The 21,056-nt window shown below is 38.8% G+C and overlaps 1 protein-coding gene across 2 annotated transcripts in view; it reads right to left on the reverse strand.

Moving 5' to 3' along the window:
* Positions 1–21,056, reverse strand: part of tbkbp1 (TBK1 binding protein 1) — a 41,561-nt gene that overhangs the window by 10,436 nt on the left and 10,069 nt on the right. Inside the window, exons 2-8 of one of the 2 annotated variants that reach the window (XM_056771430.1) lie at positions 17,080–17,154; positions 12,528–12,769; positions 9,576–9,701; positions 5,574–5,678; positions 4,765–4,909; positions 1,168–1,367; positions 144–205 (exon numbers count right to left, since the gene is read on the reverse strand). In XM_056771430.1, coding sequence (XP_056627408.1) covers positions 144–205; positions 1,168–1,367; positions 4,765–4,909; positions 5,574–5,678; positions 9,576–9,701; positions 12,528–12,752 — 863 coding nt within the window. In that variant the 5' untranslated portion in view covers positions 12,753–12,769; positions 17,080–17,154. The remainder of the gene's footprint in view (positions 1–143; positions 206–1,167; positions 1,368–4,764; positions 4,910–5,573; positions 5,679–9,575; positions 9,702–12,527; positions 12,770–17,079; positions 17,155–21,056) is intronic. The other variant, XM_056771431.1, reaches the window with a different exon arrangement.

Genomic DNA, 21,056 nt, shown 5'->3' on the forward strand with positions numbered 1-21,056 from the left:
CTAACCTTATTTCATGTCATTATTTAAATGTATTCTCATTGGACCTACACACAACAATCTAAAAATATAATTGTCTTTCCTTTTAGACTATACAACTTATGTTTTGTGAAGTCGGTGTTAAAATCAAGTTAGTAGACACTTACTGCTCATCGCCAACTTTCTTAATCCATTCCACATCACACTGTCCACACGTGGAGCTCACCTCCTTTGGAAAAATAAACATATGATGTATTACACATGCTGTGAACAGTGCTGGAAAAAAACTGTAATTGGGTAACTGAATCACTGGCTCGTGGCATGAAATAATGATCATCTGGAAAAGTTTACACATAACAGTAGGTTTATTTCCATCTGTGCGCTTTGGTATATAGAGTGCATGCCCTCTAAAAAATGCTGGGTTGTTTTTTACATCAAGCATAGCATCCGTTCTGGCAGGTCTACATTTGTCTAGCTTGCATCAGTCGATTACATCAGCTGCAGCTAAGCAGCCTTAACCTATAGTCATACAAAACATACTAGACTGCGTCCTATTTAAGGTGCCTTTCTCTGCTCCTTATCAGCTGCTTGTTTGTGCCGCACAAGAATCCCACCTCCATCCCCATCTCCTCCATATCTGCCTGTATTCTTTCTGATCATTTTAATTTAATCCTGTTACCCAGAACAGTCGGCCAACCTTAAATATTGCTATTGTTTAAATTAGGGCTGGAACGATTCCTCGAGTAACTTGAGTAATTTGAATACAAAAAATGTGTTTACCTTTTAAATCATTATTTCTATTTTTATTTATGTTTCTTAATTGTATATTTGTATTATATTGTATTTTGAATGTATAATAGCAATTGAATGTACTAAATGGGTTTAGTTTTCACAGATAAAATAAGATAATTTTTCTAAACAGGAAACAAATTATTTGTTAATTTGAAGAGATATGTCTCATTTTCTCTTGTATATTAAGTATCTCTCTTTAATAAAGAAAAGTATGTATTATCCGAATACTGGATTGATCGATGGAATAATTGGTAGAATACTCGATTACTTACATAATCGATAGCTACAGTCCTGAAAGAAAAATGGTTGGGTAAAATATGGACAGAATAAATGTTGGGTTATAAATGAACCTATGTTGGGTTGTTGTTACTCAACCGGTTTTGTGTGTGTTTGACTGACCCGTTGTATCTGATTGCTTTGCATTTCGCCGAGCTCTTCTCGTAATCGCTCGCATTCAGCCTTTAGCTCCTCCTCTCTCTGACACGCACCCTGAGCCTCGTGCCGCGCCCCCTCTAACTCCGCCTCCAAACGCTGTAATTTGAGGTCAGAGAGGGTGTCCAGACTTCGGGAGCTCTGTAGGGTCATGGGGCAGTCGAGCACTGGGAATGGACAGTCATTTTAATGAAATTAGCAAATCAGAAAATAAATATTTTATTTTATATTGTATATTATGTTAAGCAAAAAAAGTAGAATAATCAGTAAAATTATTTTCAGATTACATAGGAAATATGGAGACAGTGCTGCCTAAATTATAAAGTAATTTTTATCTGAGTTCTAGCAGTCAGATGATGTTAAACATCACAATTTCACTCTACATGCACCTGGCCGACAGCTGGCCTTTTCACTCCTTCGATCCAAAAACCGCCAGGTGTTCCTAAAAGGGCCGCAGCTTGTCATCTCAAAATATTCTGTCTGATCTGATACTGTGGACAAATGGTCTATAAACACATCTTTGAAGTTACAGACTTCAAAGACAGACCTCATCTGCCTCTCAAAACCGGGTTTAACAAGACAATAAGGCTATGTCCACATTATTTCAAATAAATTCAAAATGAATGTTTCGTTTTTTAACTTTAGTGACCTGCTTATCCACATAAAAAAATGTGTAAATGAGAAACTTAAGATTTGCAGGTGTACATCATTTTCATCAGATCTATTTGCAATTTATGGCAATGTAAATAATGTCAAATTAGATTACATGATTTTATTCCTTAAAATAATTTCATTGATAACAATACTTAAAAATGTAAAAAGGTGAATAGCAGGCAAAACAATGCTGGTATAACATAGTGCTTCCAAATATCTTGCTTAAATGGGAAACAAATGTATAATTGTTTTCGAATATCTTTTATTTCAGAAAAAGTAAACGGGAAAACATAATTATCAGTTCTATTCTCTTGGAAGAGTGTGCTGACTCACTATGGACACACAGCCAAGAGACAAAATAATCCATAATTGCATTATCTTTTTGCCAAAACGTAAACACCGGTCCAGAAGGAATTCATGTTTCAGTGTTTCATTTCACTTATATGAAGTCTCAGAGATCTTCACAATTCATTTCCGTTGTAAATGCTCTCTTAGTTGTATTTTGAAGATGTGATGCATCTGTGAAGATGATAGTAAAGGGTTGCACCACGGAAAATAGGGCCAAGTTTCAAGCTAAACTCTTCCTTTACTTCATGCACATCTGAAACCTTGAAGTAGGAGAATGCAAGCTGAACTATTTACTGTTAGAGCGCCCTGTTTCTCACCCCTGGCGTGGGCACAGTGATTCAGCAGCTCATAGAAAATCCGTCCTTGAGCCAGCAGCTATTGTGACAGTTCAGCAATAAGAAAGCAGAAAGTTACACACCCCTGCACGCCTACATCTTACACCAAACTAGTGAAATGGATTTTTATGCATTCTTCTACATTTGCATGTAATATTCGACCCTGGACAACAAAACCAGTTTCTAAATTGAGATTTTTACATCATCTGAAAGCTGAATAATTCAGCTTTTTATTGATGTGTGAGTTGTTAACGATAAGAAAATATATGGTGGAGATACAGACTTTTATAACTCTGGAATCTGAGGGTGCTAAAAAATCATTGCAACATTGAGAAACATTGAGAAAATCGCCTTTAAAGTTGTGCATCAGGCGCTGTAGGCCATCCACTCACAAAAATAATGTTTTTATACATTTAGGGTAGGAAATTTACTAAATATATTCATGGAACATGATCTTTACTTAATTTATTAATGATTTTTGTCATAAAGAAAAATTGATAATTTTTACCCATACAATGTATTTTGGGCTTTTACTTAAAATGTTCCTGTGTTGATGTTTTAGATTCCAGAAGGAGTAACATGTGAGAGGTTACGATTCTCCGTTTTTTTATTTGTGGACATCAATTCGAAGAAGGAAAGATAGTAAAGAGAGGAAAATGAAATACACAGAGAGAAAAGTCGACACTGGTATCCTGAAAAAATTATGAAGATGATATGACCAATGTTCCGCTTGTTTGAAGTCCTCTTTTGAAGCACTTTTGGCTCAAAAGAATACTGGTATGAAATTTTCATATTTAATGAAAAAGGATCCCTTTACACAAAATGGAACACAAATGAAGGAAGTACATAAATGGCAAATAATGAATTAGGTTTTAAGCTCCTTTCAAATTGACACCAACTTACAGCGACAAAGAAACCGGAAGTCATTTAATTTTGAGAATAGGCAATTTTTTACATTGACCACTTGCATGGTCCGCCCAGGAAAAGTAAAACTTTGCAACTAAACTTGTGAATTTGATTCATGCATTGATAATTGTTCGCGCTCTCACAGGGTTGTCACTGTACCATTAACATCTTATGATACTATACCAGCTGAAGTATCAAGATATGAAGTAGTGCCATGTTCCTAGCTGAAATCTACAAAATAAACCATATTTCCTTAATAAGCAGATCTAAATGAAACATTTTGTATTTATTATATTAAACTGTTTTATACTGAACAATAAATATTTTGTAGTATTAACTTTTGGATTAATCATAGCAGATACTGTATAGGCCCACTTTAATATTTACCAAGTCTCAAAAACACGAGTGTCTAGGAATTTTTGTAAAGTCAAGGCCCGGTTTCATAGACGAGGCTTAGCCTAAATCAGGACTATGCCATAGTTAATTTAGGCTATTTAAGTCGCTTTTATTAGAATGTCTTAGAAACAACATTACCGATGTAAACTTGCGACAAAACAATGATACCGACATATTTTAAGATATGTCAGGGCAAGTCATTTTCAGTTAAGACAGCTCAAAATTCCTTTTAGTCTGGGACTTGCCATAAACCTTGTCTGTGAAACTGGGGCTTAGTGTAGTAAATACTAAAGTACACTAGAATATTTTTCACGTGGGAAATAATTCAAATGTGAGACGAACTTAATTTATATGGCACTGTTTACAAAGGGAAATGTTAGGCTTACTTTAAATGTGAAACTAAAATGGCCAGTATGTGGCAGCGATTTTTATTACGAGTCACTAAATCATTGTAACCAATTCATTCAAAATGACTGATTTATTCAAGAACGAAGCATCAACATTACTTACGGTACTACTATACCACGTTTTTTTTAAAAGAGCGGCTTTGTGGGCATTTTGAAGCTTTAACATCGCGATTCTGCCACAGAACCGGTACACCGTGCAACCATCCTCTATAATGATATCATCATGCAATGATTTATGGAATTGCTGTTTCTTACGATGTCTGATGTCTGTTCTGATGTCTTTTTATCAGCAGTACTCTCATTTGTGAGATTTTCATAACCAACAGTATGGACAGTTTCACAGCCCACCAATAACATTAGGGCTTCCAGAAGTAAGAACGCCTACTTTAAGCCAACAGTACAGCGACCTGGCGACCCTCAATGATAAAATCGCAGGCGGTGTTAATGGCTCACAGTAATAAAGGCTTATATAAAAGTTTTTTCTCATTTCCATGATATTATAACAACACAAAACTTACTATGCGAGTCAGGGCTGTGTAGCTGCAGATACTGCATGTCTTTGTTGTGTAGCTGTGTGTTGAGCTTGTGTAGAGAACTCTCCCTCTGCCTCAGAGCCGATTCTAAACTGTGGATCCGCTCAACATGTTTTTCCACCATTGACGTCTGAGAGAAAGAAAAAAGGAGAGAAATAAAGAGACCGAGAGAGAGATTCAGAAAGAGTAAGAAGTAAAAGATTAAAAATTAAACACCACAAGTATAGAGTAAAGTACATAAAGTAAGAGAGGCAATGAGAGACTGATCAAAGGTAGACAGTGTTAAGAGGCCATTGCTTTCACCATGAAGACTTCTGCTGTTCATGTCCATAAGGAATTTTTCCAGCAATAAAAGATGAGAACATGTACAGATGTAACAGCTGATAGCTCGCTGAGTGTTTTAGAGAAGTGGAAGGCACAGATGCCGAAGCGCTTGCCTCATGCAATTTTCAAAAACCCAGTTCCTGGGTCACAGTCAAATCCTGATTCATTCGAGACCCGTGTTCGAAACTGAGGATGCAAATGTGCATATGATTAAGTGGTTATATATCATCATCCACTAATAGAAGGGCTCGACTGAGCTATTTTGGAGCCGAATCAAAATCTGTAGCCAGTTAGAACGTATGCACAGTAAAAGATTAATCAAGTGGACACCTGGTTGGATGAAAGCCTGTGGCACATGGAGAGGCTAATTATCACAACTGCCCATCCGCTCAGCAGCCAAACTTAGCCTGGGTGGATGTCAGGGGAGGGTGTGAAGCATAACATGAATGTTTTAAGAGAAGAACTCTCACCATCTTGTCAAGGTCTCGTTGAAGGCTGGTCTTCTCCATGTGAATCTTCTCATAGGCCTGAATGACATCTTCCAGCTGTTCTTCACGTTCTTTGCCCTTCTGAAGCTGAAGGACATATATACACAGACAGATAATGCACACCTGTCTTGTCATATAGAAGGCGTGATACAAGGGACCCCCAAAAAGCCCAGAAGTGAGACCCCACCCACAGGTAGTGATATCATGCTTACAAAAGTGGACTTTGAATATTGCTCTGCCCTTTTGTCTTTTAAAACGTTTTCTTTATTTCGGTTGTTTTTTGCAATATACAATAGCAACTAAAGGTTATGTCCAACTTGGTTAAAATTATGCCTTCACCCTTTTTTCAAATATATTTTTAATGATGCATTAAAAATATTGAATGCGTCTTGTGAAGCTCAGCTTTGGGAGAAATGTAAGGTGGCTTGGCACAAAATTAAGCATGATACATTTGACATTTTTTACTGTATTTCAATAATGTGAATTTTAAAGGTCCTGATACCGGGTTTGCAGCGCGAACGACACAAATCAAACAGGAAAGAAGCAGTTGACCCAGCAAATCCAAAATCTAACCAGATTTTACTGTCTTGTATTGGCATGAGGGGCTGTGGGGGTGTCCCTTATGCCACCACTCAAAGCCTGTGTAATTCTGTAATCCATCTGGCTACAAAAGTATCAGAATAAGTACGAGGATAAAATGATTTATAGACACAGAGGGTGTTCTAGCTGATGAGAAATATCAAAGAAACTCATACTATCACAAACACGCTGGTGTCGTCTTCTGCACTTTCGTACTTATGGAGACGCGTAAGCATCTACTTCAATTATTCCATAATGCACCTTTCTGCACTGATCTTTTGACTTTATACATAATGGTTGTTTTCAGCTCATACAGTAGCATGTTTACAGAGACAAATAGAACAGAACATAGTTTTTATTTTCAATTGCCTCTCTAATCTCGGAGACAGATTATTATTGCCTGGGAGTTATAAAGCGATGCGAACTGACAAACTCCATTGTTCAAGAGCAAGACAGCCTAGATGTTTCCAATAACTTGTGTTGATTCATTTAATACTATTTCTTTTATCAGCTACTTTCTGTCAGTAGCTTGTAGTTTAGCAAACTAGGGTATATAGCCGGGCCTTAATTAACCTTCTTCGATTGACCAATTTGGAGTCGACGGCACGGTTACGTCACTGCCAGCTACGCGGGCATCACGGTGGCATAAAAACTGCAGAAACCACCCATGAACATGCGAAACAGGCAAGTCATCTTCTCCAAAAAATGTTGTGTTGTGCTTTTGGGTGTCAAAATAGGAATGGCATAAAAGATGGGCTTCATTTTTATAGAATACCGTCATCAAAGACGCAATTCCAAGTTTATGTTTGCAAGCCATTAAACGGATAGACTGGACTGACGAAGTCATTCAGAATTCTCGTCTCTGCAGTGCTCATTTCATTTCAGGTAAGTTAAGGTTTAGAACGATAAATGAACACTAAATTAAAGTAACAGCAACAATCACAAAACTGTCTTTACATTAGCGATATCAGAAGTACTATGTTAACATAAACAAAGTGAAATGCTCATAGTTAACATCATTCAGTATAATTTTATTTAATGAACATGACATAAACTTTGCGACCACATAATGTCATTTGTGTTGCAACGCAATGACTGCTGATCTCACAGCGGAGGCATCTATGGATCCAGAAAGTCCAGACTTTGTTCACTTATTCTAAACAGAGTCTGTGCATGAAAGCTCCTATAATATAAGATAAACGGTCCTCTGCTGGCTTACTGTTAAAATAACTGGAGAAGGCTTCCAGACAATCCATCTTCCTAAACTGTCAATCTGATTTTAGGAGGAAAGTTGAGACTTTCTGCCACCAGTTAGGCTCCGCCCACAGAATCGCGTCACACTGTTTGCAAACATATTGGTCTATTTAGCAGCTCATTTTTTTCCTCAAAGAAGCTTTCCCAACAGTATTTAAAGGCAAGAAAATAGTGCAGAAGAACAGAAAGTGAAGAATGAAACAGGCAAGCGAGGACAGTGGAGAAGAGTAAGAAATATACACACAAAGCACCCGACGTCAGCGATAGCGAGGGAGGTGTGGGAGAGAGAAGAACAGATGACAAAGAGAAATCTGGCTCTTTAAGCAACGATGCTGGGTGGCTATGGAAACACATAGCAAGCATCATTAATTAATGAGATGCTTCACCAGGCAACAAGCCGACTGATGCAGAAAGAGAGACAGAGAGAGAGAGAGAGAGAGCATGATCATCACATTTACACTTCACATCACAGCCAGTCGAGAGAGACTGCTATGAGTGAGGTTTAGGCAAACAAAACCAAAGGCTTCGTTGTCTGTGTTACGCAAGGCTTTTGTCACGGATGACTGAGCATACAAAGTAGTCGAGTAGTCGATTCTACTAATCTTGTTTTCTCTCTAGTCTTTTTTTATTTTGTGATGTAATCCAGATTTACTACAATATAGAGCCAAATTACAATATAAAGAGGGATTGTTTCATTTAGCAAAACAACAGATGGAATGTGCTTTTGAAACAAGTGAATGTCTGTGTGTGTGTTTGGCAGGGTTGGGTAAAATTCAGAGATTTAAGAAATTGGCTCCCTTTTGATTTATGAGTTGGGATTTGATTGAATTGGCTAAACCCCTCAGGATGTTGAGCTGGGGAATGTGAGAAAAGAAAATACTAAATTGCATTTTCAAGACATATATTTACAAAATACATTAACTAGTGAAAAAAAACAATATAGGCGAGAAGAAAAACTTTCTTGAGTGTTCGGCAAGGTCGTGTGAGCGTGTTTTATATGTGTGTGAAGGTATAGTTCACTCAAAAATTAAAATTCTGTCATCATCTTCAAGTCGTCCAAAACTTTACTAAACAGTTGTGGGTCACCATTGACCAGGGATTCTTAAACTTTTCAGCCCACGACCCCCAAAATAACAGTGCCAGTGACTCGAGACCCCCACTATCCTCTGAGGTGGTTAAAGTATACAAACCTGTGTACATTTTGTTGTTCTGCAGAACACAAAGAAAGATATTTGGAAGAATGTTTATATATTAAAGTATATTTATAGTATAGTAAAATTTTAAATACTTGATTTGCCTTAAGTTTTTTTAAGTACATCAAATTGTTTTTTACAATTTATTTCATCACATTGTTTTACATTTTGTCAATATCTACATTATTTCAACTAATAACCAATTTCATTTTTTTAAAGCAACACTATAGAACCTTTGCTCACAGATTCCCCCATGTGGTTGATAAGTGCAATTGTCTGTTACCAGTGTTGTGAATAATCTAGCTGTACAAGCTTCCCCGTGGCCAGGGCAATACAGGTGAATTTGTTTACAAAAATGATGGAAAATGACGAATGCAGAAAGGTTGTTTGAAAACTTGCCGCACTCCTTCGCAGGCAGTGGATGAGAGGGGCTGTGTGTACCGACCCGAACACAGAATTTACAGAGTGTGGTTGTAGCCACAATGAGGGTGCTCAGGCAGCAGCGGCAGTAGAATTCGTCCGGTTAAGAGTTGTTTTACCAATGATATAATTTTAGAGACATAATTTTAAGGTTGAAAAACTACAAAGTGTTGCTTTAAGTTACAAAACCTCTACCACATCGAAATTGAATGACTTGTTAAAGCTAATCTGATTTAACTTAAATATCAAGTCAGAAGAAATGCGTTACAGTTACAACTTTTAACCTCCTTCCTTCATTTTATCCGGTTTGCTATTTAAATTCAAGAAAAAACAATACAGTGCAGAATGGTGCACAACCATCAGATGTCACAAACATATTCATTGCTCAAATACTGTAGACGATGTTTTTGTATTGATCCCAGAGGCTCTGAATGATTTCTTCGGCGTTTCGACACTGACTTACATTAACATTCGTTGAATGTAGCTATGGAGAGTGTGTGTGTGTGTGTGTGTGTGTATTTGTGTATGTTCCCCTCACCTCAAGGGACAGCATGTTGACTCTCTGTTGCAGGCTGCCATTTTCTGAGTGGAGCAGGGCAGTGTCCTTGGTTTCAAAGGAGCAATAAGAATTTCTGTCATCTCCAAACTCACTTATCATGGGGAACTGCATGCACACATACACAAAGAGCGACACAATGGTCATCACATGCTCAAACCACCATTATACAAAATCATTGAGAATTCAATAGTTTAAAAGACATTTAAAAACATTAATTGCAAAATTCAAAACGTATCTGTACAAGAATAACAAACAAATAGTAATTTTCTGGTTGAAATCATGCATTGCAGAATATAATATTCCTTGTCAGTTTGGCCAATGCAATAGTTTGCAGTATGCATAATGTATACAGTAAAATTGTAGAGTAAAACTATTCTGAAAATTGCTAATTTAAATTATAACCTTTCTGAAACCTTTAGATGAGATCATTTCCCATGCAGCAATACAGTATATGATCCGTCACACAAAACATCCATATGTTCAGTTTTTCTTAGGTAATTACCAAGATATCCGCAAAGGACCAAACAGGCATTCCACTGTATAAAATGCGAGTGGGCGACTGTGTAATTTGGGGGCTTTAACTCACTTAGCCAGTCACTTTATATCAAACAGTCCTTTTCCATTTAAAAGGGGCCGCTTATGGTACAAGTTCAGCTTTTACATCATCATCCACCTCACTATTTGGCAACAGCAGACACTGTGTGCTTTGATGTGATGCATATATATTTTTCACTCCCACGACTAGCAGTTGGAGTTTTGAGAGCTAAGTGAATATCTTCCCCACATTTAGCCCTTTGCCAGGCAGCGAGCCATAATGAACGCAGAACCCTGAAGGCGCTCTTCTTCTCGCCTTCTGTGAAAACAGCTGCTCCTTAGAGGACAGCCGCCCGATGGTGCATATACATGCATATGTTTGGGCAGAGCTAAACCTAAAAGATTTAAAGATGGTCCAATCTGAAGCATCTTCCTGCAGTTCTCCCAAGAGGTCGTACAGCTCCCCAACCTGCAGAGTCATATCTACAGATCACACCGAATGATCCAGATGCACCACACGGACGAAACATTACTTCAGTTGTGTCATGTAAGGAAATTAAATGGTTTACATTTATGCATTGGTGGACACTTTTATCCAAATTAACTTAATGTATTGAAGCTATTTTAACTCATGTGTTCCTCAGGATTCAAACCCATGACCTTGGCATTGCTAGTGCAATAGGAAAATCTACTCCGGAAAGATTACCCATTCCTTTCTCCCCTTGTAACAGTAAGTTTCTTTATAGACAGCAAGAACTACTTTTGAGCAGCATCAGGAATATCTTGTATTGTGTGTGTCTGTGTTAGGTAGGTTGTGTGTTTTTGTTTGAGTCTGCAAGCTAGCTAGCTGTCTGTCTGATGTCCTATTTGCATAGGATAGGACACAGACTTGTTTATATACAGGCTCCCGTGCCATCTGGTTATAAATAAATGTTTTTTATACATGAAAGGCCAGGCACAGCTTTTAATGAGGTCACATTTATCAGCTCAATTTTAAGCATTAACTTTAACAGCAGTATAGATCAGTATTAAGCTACTGCACTGCTACTGGAACTGAATCTATAACTATAATGCTATAGTTATTTATAATGCCCCTTTAGGAGTGGCATAAATAGGATCTGTAACAAAACTTGACACTACGAATAAATAAAAGAATTGGCAATCAAATTGTTAATGTTTGAACATGTTTAAATAGTGTTTTACACATATTTTAGGAACAGTTCAAAAATGAATATGTGCTAGAGTAAGATTGATTTTAAGACCCTTCTGTCTTTGCATTCTCTCAGTCATTCACATTGCTGTTGGGTGACTTTATGTCTATGTAATCCTGAGGTTTGTTTCTGTTGAAACTCAACAAATTCCACAATATATGCGGAAATGCTGAATAAAGGCCAAACTAGAGTGGTCTCTTAATTTGTTTCCATTTTTTAGTAGTAGTTAGACTGGTGAGGTATGACACTAGCTATTCCAAGATCATGGATTCGATAAGGAACACACAAAAATGTACGTGCCTTCAGATAAAAGCTTCTTTCAAATGCATAAATGTAAATAGGTGTAAATGTAAATAAGTATATTTTAATTTATCATTAATAGTAATTAATTTTCCAGGGTGAAAAGGGTGAACAGGGTGACAGATTTTCTTACCTCATGCCCTTCCTGGTAGTTTTTATAAAAAATATAGAACACTGTGTTTAACTGACCTATCACGACTCTAGTTTGCCTGACTCTTTCTGAACTTTCAGAGTGAGGTATAAAGGCCGCGAAGGCTGTTTCTTCATGTTCCTTCCCAGCGTTATTTTCTGTCGTGTGCCAGATATCCATATTATCGCTCTTGTATCTCTATTCTGCTCTACTCTAATTAAATGTCTTTTATGTCTCTGACCATGTCACTGCCTCCGCACCTCTTTTCTCACAATTATGTGAGGGAGAGAACATGGTAGTGTGGGAAAGGAGAAAATATATTCAGTGCGGACACAGATGTCCCTGCTTACATTTAATAAAAACTTGAAATGTACAACACTAGCTAAATAAAATTTCCCAAGAATCCCAGCAGTGTCTTCTTAATTTAATTGCCTAAAAATTACTAGTCTTGTAGTCTAATCAAGTTATATTACTAGAGTGAGGTATTTTTCATAAAAAAAGTTATAGATGCTTTTGAAGCAACTATTGGGGTAAAACTATAGAATCATTAGGCCTTTCCTTATGTTTTTCCTATATTTGACTGTTAAACGGGGTTGTTTATATATACGTAAATGTACTGTAGGTGTCCCCGGACTTCACCGGTCATCGTACCCCAGTATGACCGCCCAACCCGCACTGCAGATACTCCACTGCCTGGCATCTAAGGTGACCCAGCTGTTATCTGAGGATAAACGTCTTAGAATATATTATACCTACCTTTATCTCATAGATCTTGAGTTTTCTTTTGATGTCTGTATTCTCTCTCTCAAGTCCAGTCAGTCGCGTCTTAATGTCCTGGTAAGCGCTGATGAGAGCGAAGTGGGAGGCCGAGTACATATCCTCTGATAAGGGAGAGCTGGGCCAGCCCACCCCACAGCCATCTTCTTTCAGACCCTCGTTACCCCCCAACAAGCCCAACTGACTCCCAAAGAGAGACTCCATAACTCCAGATCCTTAACCTGTGAGACACAGAGAGAGAGAGAGAGAGAGAGAGAGACAGGTTGTTTATGTGAATCAAAGATGTGAGCTAATCAGTCTTGGGAGGCCGGTTCTTTCATCTTTACCATTATTTTCGCTGTAGGAGCTTCTCTTTATACGCAAGACAACATGTTATTTCTCAGCTGCCTCTCATTAGTATTGACATCTAGTCAATGTCTATACAAAGCGCCAAACAGAATTGTATCACAGTCATATTGCCACAGGGTTGTGAAATTTCCTTTTCCTCAACCACATGCCCTTTAACATCTGTGGACATGGTTTGGCCTTTTAGTGGACAATGGGGATAGTTCTCTGTCAATGAAACAACCTAAATTATGCAAGATAACCACTTGACAGGGCTGAGCTGAATGACCTTACTCAAGTACATGCTGTTCTGCTAAGATGGTGACATCACCACCCAGCAACAGAGTCTGATCACCTGTACTTTTGCTATTTGTGACAAGCTCTTACAGAATCAGCTGAATATTGCTTGTGGTGATGACATTCTTCTTTTGTAAAGCAAATAATTGACAAATATGTTTTTCATGTTTTTTATTAATATTTATTTTACATTGAATCAAAACTATGATTTCAGAAATATTGGTTGTTATTAGGGTCTAATGATATATTAATGTATCACATATTGCTATACAAAAAAAATTAAGAAATGTTTCTTAGAGCTATGGTTTTATGAAATCTGTTTAATCCTACGGGTTAAACTGGCAACATGTGACCTGTATTAAAATATAAAATGTGTAATTTTTTGGTTTATTCAGTCTCCACAGGATTTTGCTGAGAATTTTTGAGATTTCTTCGGCCAAAAAAGCTTAATTTTGCAGCGGCTTTATTCAAACTTTGCAGGAGTTTTTTTTTTATCGAAAAAAGACCATTTGAATTGGCAAATAGGGTTCTTCTTTAAAACTACCACATGTGAAAACATTATTTATGCATTTACAATGATTTAAAGGCATGCAGCAGATTCATACTGAAGGTATAGAAACCTTGGCAGCTTTAAGGCTCGCCCAAGAGGCCATTTTGACTTCAGTTTCATTTCATCCCGCTTCATGTTTATGGTTCAGAGACAGTGATAATGTTTTTGAGTTTATGCCATGAACCTTGCATACATTTAAGAAATCCGCGTTTAGTTGATTGTGATGAATGTTTATTGACACCGAAATAAACATGACAGCTTTCTTCATAGATCAGATGGCTTTAAGTTGTTTCCAGGTGTGTTGTTTAAAAACCTGACACATACATCGGTGAAGCTGACTTGACTCAAAACCACTGGCCTGCAAATTTAAGACAAAATAACGTAACGGCTAAAGCTAACGCCTGCAGCGGAACGATGGAAAGGAGACCCGACATGGCAATGGATGTTGTTAGCCAATTGTAAGTGTTACAGACCCTTCTATCTCCCTTCTATAGTGTCTCTGCTTGACCTTTAGAGCAGGTTTTGATGGAATGCGCAATGTGATGATGTCACATGGCGCGTCTCCGGACAGACTATGCAGAAAATCTGCGATAATCTCTACATTTTTCAAATTTAATATGCTTTCAATCCTGACTTGTTTATTGCTTTAAAGGCTAGTTCACAATGATCCTACAAACGCCAACATTCTAAATTCTCATTGATATTGATCCAACAAACACCAACACTAACAAATGTCAACCATCTAAATTCTCATTTGATTTGATCCAACAAATGTCAAAAAACGGCAAAAACTCGAACAAACTCCAACATTCTAAATTCTCGTTGATATTGATCCAACAAACGTCAACAAACACCAACAAATGGCAACAAACTCCAAGAATCACCAACATTCTAAATTATCATTGATATTTATTCAACAAACGTCAACATTCTATTAGGGCTGTGCAAAAATATCGATACATGTAACAATCGCAATATATATATTTTTTATAGTGATAACTCTAATAACAATACATTTTTTCAAATCGTCTCTTATACATACGGTAAAAAGTAAGTGGAAGCGACCATGGTGAAAAATATAAGAAGGCTTCCAGCTGATGCGTGGGTGTGCTTTGTTTTTAAAATTAAGTCAGGGATGTATAAGTTATATAAAATAAATGCTGTTTGTAAGGTTCACAAGTCACGATCAACAGTCACTTGGCTACTGCAGTGCATTAGACATAATGTTTATTCCAGAAAGGAACATTGACATTTATTGTGCTTTCACGTATGTGACACCAGTGGATCAGCAGCACGGATGAACCAGGGGTTTAAAATGCCCATGTTCATTGTTTTAACTGTACTACAACATCCAAGTGACCATTCGTATTCCCCTTTGCTACCCACTTGAGGGACGCAATCCACAGTTTGGGAACCCGAACCTCAGATCTAAAGGTCCACGCATCGCACATCATGGCCACTCTCCAGAAGTAAGGGATGTTTTTACACTTATCCTTCCACAGAACCCCAGGTGGTGCACAGCATGTTGTATTTCTAGCTCTCCTTTTTGCATTTTCTATTTAAAGTATTGCAATATATCGAAAGTAAGTATCGTATCGAAAAAACATAGCAATACATTGTATCGTGACCCATCTATCATGATATGTATCGTATAGAGAGGCACTTGCCAATACAAAGCCTTACATTCTAGATTCTTCTAGGCTTTCTTAATTCTTTTCCTATTTTAATTTGTGTTGAAATTCTGTTTTATTTTTCAGTGACAGACCTATTTGATTAATTTACAATACATACAATATTCAATTAAACCTTGTTGTCAGGTTGTCTGTTATTGAAATATTTTTTTATTTTAATTTCATGTGAGTTTTATTTGAATTCCATTTTGTTCCAAATATCATGATACAATCATAATCGTCAACCCAGTATTGTGTATCATATTGAACTGTGAGCTGAGTGTTTTGTCAAACTCCTAGTAGTGATTATATAGTCTGCTTATAGTTTAGTATCTGAACAATCCTCTACCAGCTATAACCAGGGCTACTGTATATTTCCCTTCATGCATTTGGTAGACACTTTTATCCAAAGCGACTTACTGTGTATTCAGGATATACATTTTATCAATATGTGTGATCCCTTGGAATCAAACGCAAAACCTTTGCACTTCTAATGCAGTGCTGTACCAATAGAGCAACAGGAACATCCTTTATAATTTACATTTCAATCACCCTGTCTATCACTTATATTTTTTTGTGGAATGCACTTGTTTGACTGCTAACCCATAAAGGACAAAATGCTGTATTAAAATTTGACCAATAATGAATTTTACAAGGCTGTATACACTTAAACTGTGCCTGACCTTTACTGTTCATAAAGAAATGTATAGATTTAAATGGCTGTATTGTGGGATTTCTATGTGCTATGGGAGGTGTAATACTGCAGAGTCAGTCAGTGATCTCTGCTCCCCTGTGAGATGCCTTCATGCCCTTAACAGTTCTCCAGGGACCACATTCCCATCACCAACACCGATTCACTAAAAATGTAAACACACACATGCATAAAGTAAACAGGAAAATGTAACCTGTTCGCTAATAGATGCTTTTAAAAAGCTAGCATAGAGACGCATAAGTTCAGGTTGCCCATCTGATAAACTATGGAGGTGTGAGGAGCTTTTTCTGCACACAGAATGAGTCACATGCTCCTTTCTTAGGGAGCTATTTTCGACCACATACATGCGTACGAATGTTCAAAAAAGAAACCTTGGACCTCTTCCTGGGTGTTCTCTCTATCCTAACATCTCCCTCTATTTCGTTTTCTTTCTCCTCGTCCTTTAGGGTAATCCAGAAAAACACACACCCACACTAATACATTTGCACAGGCACGGCTGAGCAGCATGGCCATGATAGAGATTGCCGTTGCTTATGAAGGTGTGAACGTGTAGGTGGAAGAATATCACTTCAGAGACATTCCGACCCACTACATTAATACAAGTGCGTTCTCACTCAGGGTTTCTCTCTGTGTGAAGATACAGAGCTGCAGAGCGATGCAATTGTATCATGTGATGTTTTTGTCATAGCAAACCTCTTGACCTCCTATGGACACGAGATGCGTCTCACACAAACATTCGGCTTTCCAAGTCTCAGCGAAAACAAAGGCTTAAGCGCAGGGATTATAACACGGATCTGACAATTTGTCATGGCTCAAAACCCTGGCAGGATACGGGGGAAGACAGCCGAATGGCGCACTCCTGCCATGGCTGGCTCACCAGATATCTATCGCACATCTATCTCGCTCGCTTTTCTATCTCTCCTATTGTCTTGCTCTCTTTTGCACCTAATTTCAAGAACACTTGCACTGTGTGCTCACCTATTATGAATTCCACAGCTCTCCTCCCTGCTTCATTACGGCAATTACCACAGGAAGTCATTTGTTACCTGGGGGCTAGAAGGCACGGACACACACACACACACACACACACACATTTCCTCAGAGATATTTTCAGCAACCTGGCTAGTCATTATTAATGACAACATTGTGGTTTTTTTAAAGAGCTTTTCTTGAATATAACAAACTGTTCTGAAATCTGCGGAACATGTAAAGGTAAATAAAGGTAGCTGTGTTTAATTTAAGGTAATTTAAGGATTAAGATATAAAAACTCTGCAAAAATGTATCGGAGCATTAACATTAGATGGCTTGGATCCAAATGTATTCAGTTTATTTCAAATAAATATCTATACATTAATTTTCACAATACTGCATTGTATCAAAGCAGCTTTACAGTAAATACCCAGCGCTGAAGTGCAGGAAAAGTTAAAAAAGTGTGTGAAGTTAACTACAGGTCAAAAGTTTAGAATCACTCGAAAAAACATGTTTCTCATGCTAGTAAAATTGTAAAAATAGTTTTAAAATACTAGATACGGAAAATACGGAATTTGGGAGAAAATAAAACTATTAATGATATGTTGGACATTATGCACTCAGTCCAGCGTTGGATCAAAAAAGGGATGGATAAATGTTTATATTTGACCATAGAGTGGCTTAAGACAGTCCAGCATTTTAGTTTGAAACAACCCAGCTGTCGTGGATAGCAGAGGGATAACAAGGAGCGGATCCACTTGCAGTAAATGGTGTTAACTATAAAAGTCCAAACAGAACACAAAGGTAAATCCGGCTACAGCAACACATGAGGGAGAACATACAAGAACGATACACAACTGAACACACAACTGAAGGGACAAACAGGTAATGAGACACAGGTGAAACCAATACATGATACCGATAAAGCATGATGGGAACTGGAGTCCTTACAAAACACAGACAGAACAGAGAATTGCATGGCGCCCTTAGGTGGCGAACCAAGGCGCCAGCAACATGGTGTGACATAGCCCCCCAAAAAATTACAAAGTCAAGGAGTGCTGTGAAGCCCTCAGAACCGGGGGTGGGAGGGCCAGGCCAATGAAGGGGAAACGGGCCAGGATCGTTTGCAGAGGCGGACCTAGTGCGGAGTAGGAGGCAGGGTTCAGGGCGGGGATGGAAGCCATGGAGGAACTGCCAGAGCTTGAAGACATGGAGGTGCTGGAAGAGCTGGAAACCATGGACACGCTGGCATGGCTGGAACAGAAAGTGTAAACAGGTTAACAGTATCCTCTAGGGGTATAACAGTACCTGCCTGGACGAGGCAGGGAACTCGGAAGCGTCCATCCTGGACGAGGCAGGGAACTCGGAAGCGTCCTTCTTGGACGAGGCAGGGAACTCGGAAGCGTCCATCCTGGACGAGGCAGGGAACTCGGAAGCGTCCTTCTTGGACGAGGCAGGGAAATCGGAAGTGTCCATCTTGGAAGAGGCAAGGAACTCGGAAGCGTCCATCCTGGACGAGGCAGTGAACTCCGAAGCGTCCATCCTGGACGAGGCAGGGAACTCGGAAGCGTCCTTCTTGGATGAGGCAGGGAACTTGGAAGCGTCCATCTTGGAAGAGGCAGTGAACTCCGAAGCGTCCATCCTGGACGAGGCAGGGAACTCGGAAGCGTCCTTCTTGGATGAGGCAGGGAACTCGGAAGCGTCCATCTTGGAAGAGGCAAGGAACTCGGAAACGTCCATCTGGGAACAGGCAGGGAACTCCGAAGCGTCCATCTTGTACCAGGCAGGGAACTCCGAAACGTCCATCTTGTACCAGGCAGGGAACTCCTAAGCGTCCATCTTGGACCAGGCAGGGAACTCCGAAGCGTCCATCTTGGACCAGACAGGGAACTCTGAAGCGTCCATCTTTGACCAGACAGAAAACTCCGATGAATCCATTTTTTACAAAGTTCGTAAAACTCCTTTGAGGATCTAAACTGGCAAGTTGAGTTCTGAGGGGTTCATTGAGGCTGCAAATTTAGAAAACAATAAGCAATATATCTGGAAAGTGAGTTTGATCAGAGAGGTCCAAAATGTCCTGGGTATGATCCTCAAGGGATTGCAGCCCTGGCGTAGCATGAATAACCGGGCTCCTGAGGGAATAAGATCTGCTGGATCCCTTTTTGATGTATCGTTCTGTCATGGAAAGGAGAGGGAAAACAAGGAGTGGATCCACGTGCAGTAAATTGTGTTTAATATAAAAGTCCAAACAGAACACATAAAGGTAAATCCGGGTACAGCGAAACATGAGGGAGACCATACAAGAACGACTAACACCAGATAACTGAACACATGGGCTACATATACACAGATGAAGGGACAAACAGGTAATGGGACACCATTGAAACCAAAACATGATCACGAGACAAAGCATGATGGGAACTGGAGTCCTTACAAAACACAGACAGAATAGCATGGCGCATGAAAAGCGTCATTGTTCATTTGGATGCAACGCACGCGGGATGTGACTGAGCTGGCTGAGACACAACACGGAAGTGATTGTGCATAGTCTATTTCCAACATAACGGATGGGTTCTTCCTGTTTGACCCAACGCTGTGTTTTATTTTCAGAAATCGTCTTGTCGAAATGATGCTAACAGTACAGAAGTCAAATGACACATACAATGTCTGAATAATTGAATAATCCGTCAAACCATCTCCCCGCTCTTCATTGCTCTTCTGCAGACAGTGATATTGCATAATTTCTACAGTCACACTTACTCATGCATTGGCCAGCATCCTAAACATTTACCAGAAGCCACACGCAATAACAGACAGCGGGACAAAGCCGTATCGGACACAAGCCCATTTTATCACAGGGATCTGGCCACTGTATTAGAGATATAATGGCACAGATGCCCAAACAGACGCGCACACACACACACCTGTTATTTCGGCGGGGTGGGTGCGCTTCTGTGTTCCTGGCATGGTTTGTGGCCTCTCACTTGGCCGGCTATTAGCAAGGCTGCAGGAGAAGTGTGACTTAAATGCTAGTGATAAAAAATGACCACTGCAGCTCCACAGGTGCACCAGGTTTCTCTTGTTTGCCATCAGAACCATATATACAGTACACATACACACGTGTAAGATGCACATGCATACACATTTGCATCTATGCATGGGCTATTGGTAGAAACAGCCCATGCATGAAATGTAGAATGTACACATTTCTTCATTTCTTTAACTGTAGTGTTATTTTTACTGTAAGTAAATTATAAACAGACTTTTGAAGAGTAACTGCCTATCCATAGAGCCACTGTGTTGACCACTGTGATAGCAAAACGCCTCCATTTGGAAAGAAGATGGGCCGGCACAAGTTGGCAGAGCAGCGGCACAACTGAGTGGGTGTTGCGGAGGGACCATAGTCGAGCCTGGTGGGCAAATCGGAGCGTGTACTGTACATGTGTATTTTTACCACAAAGTCAGAGCCAAGCAAGTATATTGATATTCTACTGTATTCTCAATTGCTAACAAGAAGCCAGTGTGCTCACTTGGGTGAGTGATTTATCCTCATGGATGAGCAGCATAAAATGTGTCCCGAAGTGGCTTTAGGGGAAGTGGATGCGTTGATGTGTGAGGATCAGACCGAGCAATGAAAGTTGGTACCATGTACACTAGATGTCAACAATGCAATAGTGAATACCAAATTTTCTTATACTGCAATTATCAAAAACTCATTTTAAAGCTGTAATCTATAACTTTTTTGTGCTGTTAAATAACAAATCTTGTGCCATTTTTAACGAAAAATCTTTAAATTTGTGATTGAATTTTTATTTATTTAATTATATATTATAATTTTTATATTTCTATGTTTATTTGTTCACGCTTAATTTGTGTAGCTATGTAAAGTTTTAAAAAATGATAACAAACAGTCATGAATAAAATGAAGAGGCCACTCCAAATTTAAATTTTTCAGCATTTCTAGGTGTATTGTGTCAACAATTTC

Source organism: Triplophysa dalaica, chromosome 17, assembly GCF_015846415.1.
Source record: "Triplophysa dalaica isolate WHDGS20190420 chromosome 17, ASM1584641v1, whole genome shotgun sequence".
NCBI classification, from domain to species: Eukaryota; Metazoa; Chordata; class Actinopteri; order Cypriniformes; family Nemacheilidae; genus Triplophysa; species Triplophysa dalaica.